The following is an 11,544-nucleotide window of genomic DNA, read 5'->3' on the forward strand; positions in this document are numbered from 1 at the left end:
ACAGTCTTAAGAAGGGCCTACATACCCTGGAGGGAACCCTTTCCACATTTTTAATTTTGTCCAAGTGAGATGCCAGCTTTACTGCAGGGGCCCAGAGTTCAAGGAGCTCTTACTTCTGACATCCCAGCCTGGGGCTCCACAGCTGAATTTATCTCGGAAGAAACTCGCCCTAGATAAACTGGCATTTAGAAGTGATTTTATATTACCTAGATAAAACGCCTAGGTGAACTGTCATTTGTTTTCTCAAAGACAGAAGGCTGCCCGTCTGTATATCAAAAAGCAAAATGAACTTGTTGTAACCAGTAGGGGAAACTCGTTCGTTGAGAAACTGAATTCTGCAAATTGTTGTTTGGTGAGGAAATAGGAAAGGATCCAGGCAGAGGCTGGCTGTAATCCACGGCTTCTCCAGGGGCTGGCCTGGACATCACCTCCCCGGCCTACGCTGAAGACGTGTGGCCCTTCTGAAGCCTCTGTGGGGCAGATCCCACAGCCCCGGTCCCAGTCTCTGCAGAGATCCCTCTAGTAGGCCTACACAGCATAAAGACAGGGGTAGCTGGAAGAGAGACAATTCTGGAATAAAAGTAATGGGAGCAAACCTTCACCGAGAACCTCTAGGGTCTGCATAACACAGATTCTTGACGTTGCAAGAAATCTCTATGGAAAAGTAAGCTTGGAAACTAATGGCTACGGGTTTTTCTACACAGGGGCCCTGTATTATGGCAGCAAGGTTGCTCCCGGTTCTGTGCCATCTTGGGCCAACCCTTCCCCGACGCCAATGATCCCAATGCCTGTGCTGGGAGCTCACGTGCTCGAGGCAACTCCTCCCCCACATGTGATGAGAGGTAAGAGACCTTTACCGCCGCTTTCACGTCCTGGCGTCCAATCGGATCACAATCTTGTGGCGCGTTTATACATATTTAAAAAGTCCTGGTAAACCAGGTGACCTCTATAGGCATCGTTGACCTCCGGTGAGAGAAGAGGGTTCTGTGTATTAACCAGCTTGGGCCGCCATAACCAGGTAACCTAGCTTAGCTGGTCTAAACAACAGACTTTTGTTTCTCCCAGTTCTAGAGGCAGGGACGTCCAAGATCAAGGTGCCAGCTGGGTAAATTTCATTTTCTTGGCTTGTACACAGCCAGCATCTTCTCGTGTGTTCACATGACCTCTTTGTGTGTGCCCTGAAGAGAGGAAGGGTAAGCTCTCCCGTGTCTCTTCTCCACAGGGCACGAATCTCATCGTGGGGGCCCCACCTCCAAATATCATCATGTTGGCGGTTAGGGCTCCAATGTATGAATCTTGGGGGTACAATCCTGTCCATAGCACTCCTTTTCCAACTGTATGAGGTGAACCCTTGGGAATGGAAGAGATGTTTTTCCCAGGCGAGATGGGCCAATGGGGTATCGGTGAAAAGAACGTTCTCTTCGGAGATTGTGTGCGAACTTAAGTAAGTTACTTAATGTTCCTAAATGTTGAAAATAGGCATAATTACACTAAGGCAGCCAGATTGTTGACTCTGCGAAACCATTTGAAAGGGCTAGCACATAATAGCCAATAAATAAAAGTTAGTATTAAAGATGAGACCTATATATTTTACAATCAAAAATAACTTTAATGTGATTTCCTGTTGTTTCTCTCCCTTTCCTAATCTGATATTTGCCACCTTTCCCCCACCGAGGTTATGGCTGCCTAGCAATTAGCTAGCCCTGTGTAGGAGGCCTGGGCACACTTTCTTTTCCTTCCTTTTTTCTTAGAAAAGAATACATTTCAATGTTCTGAGAGAGAGCACATCCGTGACCCTATTGGAAGGTCCAGAGCACCAGCTTGATCTGGGTTGTTTTAAATTTCAATAGCAGAGTAGCTCTTGACATTCCTAGAAGTGTGTGGCTTCTCTGGACTGCCTGGAACGCAGAATCTTCTAGAAAGAACATTTCTGACTGTCAGAACTGATTTCTCAAGGCTGTACACCCACCACTCTCGCCGAACACCGTACTGTAACAGAGAAAACGTAGTGAGGACTTCGAATCAATTTTTAGAGTGAACGCAACTCACCCCTATGGCTTGTCTCTAAAATTATTCTTTGTGGGCCAAAAGTGATTGCTTCTTCGCTCTTTCATCCACGGCGATGCTTTATCCAGAGGCCCCTCCACTGTCCCACCTGGCACGTCCGAGGACGAGGCTTCCTGAAGGGCTTTGCACTAGCTTCCGGTCACCAGTGGTAATTTTGCAACACTGCACGCGTGGGGAGGGCATCCATGTGTCAGGTTACAGCGCTGGTGAAACTGCCATCTTTACCGTGCCAAGTGGCTCTCAGAGCAAGAGACAAGGCGCCATGAGCCCCTCACACTATTGCTTTGCAAACCGAAGCTTCTATAGAAACATGTAGAGATAAAGCTAACCTCGTTTTCAATCTTCTTTCCAGTAAGAATGCGGTGCTTCCTCCGAGGTCATATAGTCTGCTGTATGATGCAGTCTTGAGAGTCCGACAGTTCCGGGGTCAAACTCTGCCCCCGTGACAGTGGGCCAGACTCTGGAACCTCTCTAGGTCTCCATAAGCCCACCTGTAAAATGGGGTGGTGATACATTGTGGGGTAGTTATAACGTCAGGTCCTCGTAGAAGCTCATAAACCCCGGGTCCTCAGGAATCTATGAAGTTAGTCATGGGAGGCCTCAATCTACCTTCAGCTATTTGTAAGGCTGATCAGACTAAACTAAATGTAAGGCTGATCTAAATGTAAGGCTGCACAGACTAAACTAAACATGGTGTCTCATTTCTGCTGTCTAGAATGGTATCAATTCACTGATACGTGGTTACCTACCAGCAGGTCTGATGAGTGGGATTTTGATTAATTAAAATGGCAAAGTCACTCATTATCTTTAATAAAAGCCATGTCCTTCAAAAAGTATTTCAAAACACCGTATTTGTGTAAGGGAAGAGGCTATCATAACAAAATGATTTTTTTTCTTAATTGAAAAGGAGATGAGAACCTTTGTTCTGTGTTTTAATGATGCCCTCTAGTGCCCAGCTCAACACAAAATCAATTAACCAAGTATTTATTGACCTCATTGTGAGAGTTTGGTAGTGAGGGGTGCAAAGAAGTACCAGATTGTATTCCTGTTCTGGATCTGTTTATCTTCCATTTCATGTTCCAAAACACACACTTGACGTGAACAAGTGTATCAGAGTGGGTGGGAGAATGGGCTTGTCACTGGACAGCTTGGCTTTGGTCATAGCTCTGCCACGCACTAACTCTGTAATGTGACCTCGGGCAGGTGACCTGTTCTCTGCGAGGATAGGATGAGAATTAGCTGAGTTAATGTTTGCAAGGGACTTGGCGATAATATCTAGAAAACAATAGCCTCTCAATGAATGGAAGCTTGCTCTTTCGGTTTTATTCTAGAAAACACAACCACTGTGGTTCTTACAGCTCAGACCTTCCTCCCTCTGGGGCCTTTAATGACTGAGGCTGGAAGCCTGGCTGATCTGAATTGTTCCTCTGTGCTCAGTTACCAGATATTGTGGATTCTACCACAGGTCTCTGGAATCTTCCCTCCAGCACCCATCCCGTTTCCCATTCAATGTAACGTCTCTTGCCTGGGTTACTGCTGTGTTAGCTGCTGACTGATCTTCCCACATCCACTGTCCAATACTTAATTGACACCATGACAAGTAATTTCCCCAAAATCAAATCATGTCACATTTATTCTCAAAAACTTCAAATAGCTCCCCAACTTTAAGCTCCATTCTTTGGCGTCATGCTCCAACTGTCTCCATGCCCCCCATTTTCGGTCTTTTTCTACATTCTTCAAGAACCCATCCCCTAGTTACGTTGAGGTACTTTGCAAACAAATCACCAACTTTTATACCCCCAAGCTGTGCACTCAGAATAAAATCTCCGTCTCTCCTGTGTCTTTTCCCTCTCTTAGCTTCAACACTTTGTGCGAACTCCTTCACAGGCCTTTCTCAACTGGCCAGGCGGGGCTGGTCACCCTTCATCTTTACCCTCAACCATTGCGTTTGTGCCATTTTTGTGTCACTTATTTTATTCTCTCTTCCCTCAGTGGTTGTGTCTGTCTCTATGAGAGAAAACTGTGAAGGAAAAAAATTATTCATAATATTCGTTAGGGCACACACGGTCAGGAAGACCTTACTCAAGGGGGGCCATCACGATGGGTATGGGGACCCCCACAATGGGGTCTTGCAGTTGGGTGGAGAAGATTGGACTCAGCTCCAAATACAGCATGGCACACTGGGTGCAAAATAATCCCTCGGAGGAAACATCAGGAGTAAGGGGGATTCTGGCGAAACCTACCGAACAAGATTGTTGCTGAAGGCAGCCAGACGATCAGACGTCACCTGGAGGGCGGTGGGGGATGAGGAACCCCATTAGATATCAAGTGTGCTCAATATGGAGGGTGGGGATTCTAACTAAACCAACCTACTAGGATTCTTGCTAAAATTGGACAGTGCAGAGACAAACATGTAAGTCCAAAAGTTGAGGCCTAGTTGAAAAGGTTGGAGGAGCCTAAGTGGAGTTTGGTCAAGGAGAGAATCTTGGTCACTCCTTCATTAAATTGTGACTTCTTGAAGGTCTTATAAGACCATGTCTTATTTATAGCTACACCAAACATTGCCCAATTCGGTGCTTTGGACATAGTTATTTTTTTTTCTCACCAACTATTTGTTGAATGATTAAACAAACAAACAAGAAAGATCAGTCAGAATAAGGTTGTCCAGTAGCAAAGGAGTCCTTTGTTGAGAGTAGCTTGATGCTTCATTGCTCCTGGAATTGATTAATATCCATCTGTATGCCAACAAATAATATTATGTCTCCTTTATTTTTATGTATTGTGCATAGCTACTTAAAAAATACATACCTTTTTGGGGCGCCTGGGTGGCACAGCAGTAAGGCGTCTGCCTTCGGCTCAGGGCGTGATCCCGGCGTTGTGGGATCGAGCCCCACATCAGGCTCCTCCGCTATGAGCCTGCTTCTTTCTCCCACTCCCTCTGCTTGTGTTCCCTCTCTCGCTGGCTGTCTCTATCTCTGTCGAATAAATAAATAAAATCTTTTTAAAAAATACATATCTTTTAATCTATCTATACAACACTCAGTGTATGTATATATACATATGTAATATATATGTATACATAGTGTATACATATGTGTGCTTTTCTTATTCTTTGTGTCTTTCTTATTCATTGTTTTATCTCTAGCTTAGATCATACGTGAAAGCTTCAGAGTAAGTATAAACTATATTTGTAAAATAACTTTAAACTTTGACGGAAGCTCCACGGGGAAGGAACAATGGGTCTGGACCACTGGGTCCCCAACACCTAGAACAGAACCTAGCATCTGGCAGAAACGCCGTATTTGTTCTTGTGACGTTAAAGACGTTCAGGAATAAAGTACTGCTCTATGTCACGTTCCTTTCTGTGATTTTGTTCGATTTCATTTTCTCTGTGTATTTTCCAGTGGAAAATGACCCACACTTCATCATCTACCTACCCAAAAACAAAAAGAATATTTGTTTCAATATTGACTCAGAACCTGGAAAGATTCTCAACCTTGTTTCTGATCCGGAATCAGGTAAAATAAAGAGACGTTGTGTTTGAGATGGGCAATCAGGTCATCGCCATGGTTCACTGTCACTACCTGGGATTTCTTTCTTTCCCACCTTCACAGAAGTCCTGTACCTTTCAAACTCTGATAATTAGTGAGAAATGAATGATAAATATATTCCTAAGGGAATTAGACTAGCTAAGAAACCGAGTATCAACTAGCAGATCGTACTGTGATATAAATCATTTAAAGTATAGAAGACACAGTAACGAAGTGAGAGTTGCATAGGAAAAAAATGTCCCGAAGTCCTGAAGCAAAAAAGTAGTAATTTTCCCATATTGTCAAATTTGGTAAATTTGAATTATGGTGCCTGCATGTGCAAAAAAATAGCGCACAGAGAGAAAAAAAAAAAAGTACGTTACCTTCTCCAGGGATTTTGGTCAACGGGCAGCTCATTGGTGCCAAGAAACCCAAGAATGAAAAACTCAGCACCTATTTTGGAACACTGGGATTTTATTTCCAAAGTGAAGACATGAAAATAGAAATCAGCACCGAGACCATCAGCCTGAGCCGGGGCTCTCATGTGTCCGTCCTGTCCTGGTCTGACACAGCTCGCGTCATTAATCGGAGGTGAGTCCTCCACCCACGACTATGTAAATCAATCCAGAAATCCCTGATTGAATGTAGAACTTAGAGTCGTCATTTTACATGTGAAGAAGTCAAGGTTCAGAAAGATTGCTGTTGCCTGCAACCCCGTTCCTGGCAGCCGAGTCCGCGTCTTTTGGCCACTGTGTGTCTCGGCGCCAGCCTGTGGCCTGGTGTGCAGTGAGGACTCGGTAAATACGTGCTGGATACGTGAATGAATCCATGAAAACTCCCCAGCCAACTCCATGTCCGAGTGTGCCTGGAAACACTACGATTGTGTCTTATGAGTAATATTTCCCCATGATTACTTGTTCATTGTTTTATACAAACTGACAGAATTCTAGAGCCAGGAGTGAAAACAACATCCTGTGGCAAAAAAAAAAATTGTTATAGAGGGCCTAGAACATTCATGCGATTGTCCAGGGCGGGATGGCGAGCTCAGGTTCACGGAAGGAGGGATGGCTTCATAGACAGTGTGTTCTAGAAACATTGACTCCATTTTGGCTTTCGCCCCAGGGTGCTTGTCTCTGTGAAGAAGGAGCAAACTGTGACTATCACCTTGGATAAAGACATGTCCTTCTCTGTTTTACTCCATCGTGTTTGGAAGAAGCATCCAATCAATGTAGACTTTCTGGGGATCTACATTCCCCCCACAAACAAGTTTTCTCCTAAAGCACACGGGCTAATAGGTATGGTGTTTATCGACCATCTGGCACATGGGTCTCAGTCTCGAGCAACTTTGGAGGTTAGAACTTGGACAGTGACAGGTCTGGATCCAAAGGACAGGTTGGGGCCACGCTTTGTGCCTGGGTCTTGATTTATACAGGTGACTGAGGACACAGGGGGTCAATGCCATTGACAGAAACCTTTACTGTCACTCAGTTTCCCCTAGAAACAAAGAGGCATGGCCAGCCCTGCAGGGCCACCCAAGGAGGAAGGCCAGGTTTGAGTCAGGGACCCGACGCAACAGGTCTCGGCCAGAGCCTCTCCTGGGTTTCTGTGGGAAGACAAGGCAGAGCGGGGTGGTTCCAGATTGGCGAGCTTGAATCATTTCAGCAGCCTTTGGGCTCTGGGGCAGTGTACTTACCTGGCCCCTGGCCCTGGAATGGCTTCTGGGTTGGTCCAGCTAGAGGAGGTCTGGCTCTGGGATGGTTTGCGTGCAGATCACAGGCACGCTCCTGAGTTCTCTGCTGTCTTTCAGAATTGGCTGGGCCTGGGAGGGGCAGTCTCTCCCCGGCCGATCAAGGGTTTTTGATGTCAGATCATAATATACAGAAGGTAACAGACATGCTTCATGCAGCCCGACAGAGCAGTGCAGGGGACTTGGTGATGCTCTAGCCAAAGCCATTTGCCATTGCCGGTGAGGTTTTCCCAAAAGCAGGATTTCATCCTCCCAAACTGGGCAAACAGAGGAGAAACGGACACTTTCCATTTTACCTGGAAGATTTTTTTTTCTAACTGAAGAGAGGTGAACTGGTTTGGGAAGTGATAACAAGAGGGGCGTCTAGGTACACATTCTGTACTTTTTCAGGAACTGTTTGAGTTTAAGCATGTGGCATCCCAAACCTTGTCCCTGGGATCTGAGCCGTGTGGCCGGTGCTCACCCCGTCATCAGGGTGGGCGTTCCGGTCCACTTCCTGTCCAGTAGGTCAGCCTCGTATGTGAGATGTCCATGGCATGAGCAGCCCAGCTTTGCTCTTGGGAAGGACCCATCCCTCCCATCGCTCTGCTCTTCTCCTCTCAATATGTCTTTCTACCCCAGAAATTCTAGAGGGAGGACCGAAATGCAGCTTGGGTCAAATGACAATGAGACTGTTTTTTTATTTGCCGTTGGGTTCCGTGTAAATCCGTGTCTGGGCTTTGTCTCACTAGGCCAGTTCATGCATGAGCCAAAGATCCGTATCTTCAATGAACGACCGGGGAAGGTCCCCGAGAAGCCAGAGGCGAGCATGGAGGTGAAAGGACACACGCTGACGGTCACCAGGTAGGCACTGGGGCATGCAACAGTAATGGAGAGCGCGCCTCCCGGGATTAAGCTCACACAGTAACATAGAAGCAAGAAAAGCTCTCACAAGCGTGATCTGTGTCAGTCTGAACAGTTCATCAGGAAAAGACACATACACAACGTTGGCATAAGGACGCCGCAGGTAGGCCAGCCCCGATGCAAACAAGGACTAGCTAGACTAGTAGGTCCCATTGAAGGCCGAGGGCGATTAAGCTGTTGGCCTCACCGTCATGCATTACTAGCCCTATGGTCACAAGCTGGGTTACTGAAAAAGCTGATAAAGGAAGAAATCATAAGAATACCTGTGAACCAGGGCACCTGGTGGCTCAGTTGGTTGAACTTCTGACTTTTGGTTTCAGTTCAGGTCATGATCTCAGGGTCGTGGGATCGAGCCCCGCGCTCAGTGTGGAGTCGGCTTGAGATTTTCTCCCTCTGCCCCTCCTCCCACTCTCTCTCTCTCTCTCTCTCAAAATAAATAATAAATCTTAAAAAAAAAACAAACCTGTGAACCATAGTGCTGGAGAATGAATGGATACGTTTACGTAAGACTGGAGCCACCTTCTTCTCGAGAACGAATCTACCAAATGCATTTTTGTGTAGCTTTTCTCACACAAACCATATCCGTATGCTTGGTTTTGAAGTGAGAATTCCATATCACAAAGCATTCTGAGTTTAACATCCTTTTTTTTTAATGGAATGTTTACAACTTTATTTTTTTTAATGTTTTTTTTATTGTATTATGTTAGTCACCATACAGTACATCCCTGGTTTCCGATGTAAAGTTCGATGATTCATTAGTTGCGTATAACACCCAGTGCACCATGCAATACGTGCCCTCCTTACTACCCATCACCAGCCTATCCCATTCCCCCACCCCCCTCCCCTCTGAGGCCCTCGGTTTGTTTCTCATAGTCCATAGTCTAACATTCTTATCAACCTTTTCAATCACTCCTAATCCACAATAGCAGTCTCCCCTGTGGTATCTGCTAGCATTTTAAAGCAGGTGTTATTTTTGCCTTTGAAGAGTTTTTACAAAGCAATCAACTTGGCTTTATAAGAAATGACTTTTTTGCACACAAATGTCATTGGCTTCCACGTAAGTGATAAAATTGCAGTCGTAATTAAGCCATACGTACCGCCACACATGAACTCTTGGGGCGCCTGGGTGGCTCAGTCCGTGAAGCATCTGTCTTCAGCTCAGGTCGTGATCTCAGGTGCTGGGATCGAGCCCTGCGTTGGACTCCCTGCTCAGTGGGAAGTCTGCTTCTCCCTCTCCTTCTGCCTACTGCTCCCCCTGCTTGTCTCTCTCTCTCTGTCAAATAAATACATAAAAATCTTAAAACAAAAAACAAAAAAAGTATACCACTCCCCTGGTTCCAGCTTAGGAGACCAGTAGGCGTCAGTGAGCTCGTTTGATAAAGAAAGGGTGAGGACAGTTAATCACAGTAAGATAAGTTATCTGAGGTTGGTAAACACACGTCTGCTATCCTCTAATGACAAAGGTAAATGTTGGGCCTTAAGTTCATCTACTGCAAGCACCTTGCGACACATGACTGAAACTGAGTTGAGCTGGGGGCCGTGCGCTGTCGTATATATTTTAAAGCTCATTAGTGACAATATGTCCTATGACTTCTTAAATCATTGGCTGCTTTGTCCTTTAAGTAAAGGGCATGAATTTCTCGGAAACAGCTGGCATTGCCCTTAAATAGAACACTCACCCACCCAGGGAAGATGGGAGGCATCTCAGATTCATTCTGCAGGTGACATGTGAGGTTAGCCTACGTCACTTCAGTGTCGGATTCCTGCCTTCTTTCCAATTGAACATTAATGTGCACTCTTTGCCTTGCTGGAAAAGTCTATTTTGGTCACTCTCCAAAGGGTTACTGGAATTATCTAAGGATACGCTGCTTATTCTCTGTCCTTCCAACACCAAGCCCCAGATAATGCTCCGTATGACTTGGGCGAGCAGATATGGTGCTAGAAGGAAGGCGCTTCTAGGAACAGCAAGCGAGGGGGGCGTGTCTCCTTTCCAGATCCGCAGGCTGGCCAAGCCTTGGACCGTGTTCTAACCACGTGCACCATTTTCCTTGCAGAGGTCTGCAGAAAGACTACCGAACAGACAGAGTGTTTGGAACGGAGGTCTCCTGTTGGTTTGTGCACAACAGTGGAAAAGGCTTCATCGATGGACATTACAAGGACTACCTCGTGCCTCAGCTTTATAGCTTTCTCAAAAGGCCTTAAAGATGGACGGCTTTGGAAATTATCTGTAGGTACGTTTTTCCCTGTGGCCATTCTTCAGTCTGAATAATTAAAACACTAACCAGACGTCACGGTGGTTTATAAAACCTGTTAACGCATCTGAAGAAAATAAACACTTTGCAAAGAATATTTAGGATTTTGTTGAGTTTTCCGACGTTAAGATGCGTTCATCAAGGTCATGCAAAGGAAAGTGGCTTTGGCGAGTCAGACTGGCCTCCGGACAGAGCCCTACATTTGGCATTTACTGTGATGATTTCATTATTCTCGAGTGTCAGGTCCTCAACCTTGGAGGCTGAGTACATTTTTACGCTGTCAGGTCCATGGGATGTTCATTTCTGAGAAGGTGATTTGGCAAACATCAAGTAAGAACAGGGAAGTTATTTGATCTTGATTGTTCTGTGGCTATAAATACTAAAGCCCTGTCACCAGCTATTGAGACAGACGTGCCAAGATACCTGTGATGGCCCGATGTGGTTAGCCAGGATTCCCTCCACAGTGCTGGCCTTAGAGGCTCTTTTTAGCCATGAAGCCTGTGTAAGTCAGTGCTCCAGAGAAACAGAAATATATATGTGTATGTACATACAGGGAGAGAGAGAGATTTATTATGACCATTTGTTCACATCATTATAAAGGCTGGTAGTTTCAAACCTGCAGGGTGGGCTGACCGATGGTGCAGGAGACCCAGGGAAAGCCGATGTTTTTGTTTGAAGGGCATGAGGCAGGAAGGGTCAGGGTTGCAGATGAAATCCACAGGCAGCTAGAGAGTTCCCTCTCGCTGGGTCATCCTCTTGCTCTGTGCAGGCCTTCAACTGACTGGATGAGGCCCACTTAGCAAAGGCCATCTGTTCCACTCAGCCTATGATTTAAATGTAAATGTCATCCAAAAACACCTTCAGAGAAACACCCCAAAGCATGTGTGACTTACTCTGTGGGTACCCCATGGCCCAGCCAAGTTGACACATAAAATATACCATCCCAAGGCCTTAGTTCACCAACCTCTTTCTGTTCTCAAAGCCATTCTCCAGATAAGATATGATACAAATGGGTGGGCGTCTGCTTATTAAATTACCATCCCTC

General features: G+C 45.7%; 1 protein-coding gene across 1 annotated transcript in view; it reads left to right on the top strand.

The window, feature by feature from the left end:
- Nucleotides 1–10,596, top strand: part of ITIH2 (inter-alpha-trypsin inhibitor heavy chain 2) — a 36,523-nt gene extending 25,927 nt beyond the window's left edge. The window contains exons 16-21 of the mRNA XM_034644207.1: nucleotides 705–842; nucleotides 5,472–5,585; nucleotides 5,990–6,188; nucleotides 6,720–6,892; nucleotides 8,076–8,187; nucleotides 10,302–10,596. Of these exons, the coding sequence (XP_034500098.1) occupies nucleotides 705–842; nucleotides 5,472–5,585; nucleotides 5,990–6,188; nucleotides 6,720–6,892; nucleotides 8,076–8,187; nucleotides 10,302–10,449 (884 nt within the window). The 3' untranslated portion in view covers nucleotides 10,450–10,596. The remainder of the gene's footprint in view (nucleotides 1–704; nucleotides 843–5,471; nucleotides 5,586–5,989; nucleotides 6,189–6,719; nucleotides 6,893–8,075; nucleotides 8,188–10,301) is intronic.
- Nucleotides 10,597–11,544: the final 948 nt, after the last annotated feature.

Source organism: Ailuropoda melanoleuca, chromosome 15 (genome assembly GCF_002007445.2).
Source record: "Ailuropoda melanoleuca isolate Jingjing chromosome 15, ASM200744v2, whole genome shotgun sequence".
NCBI lineage: Eukaryota > Metazoa > Chordata > Mammalia > Carnivora > Ursidae > Ailuropoda > Ailuropoda melanoleuca.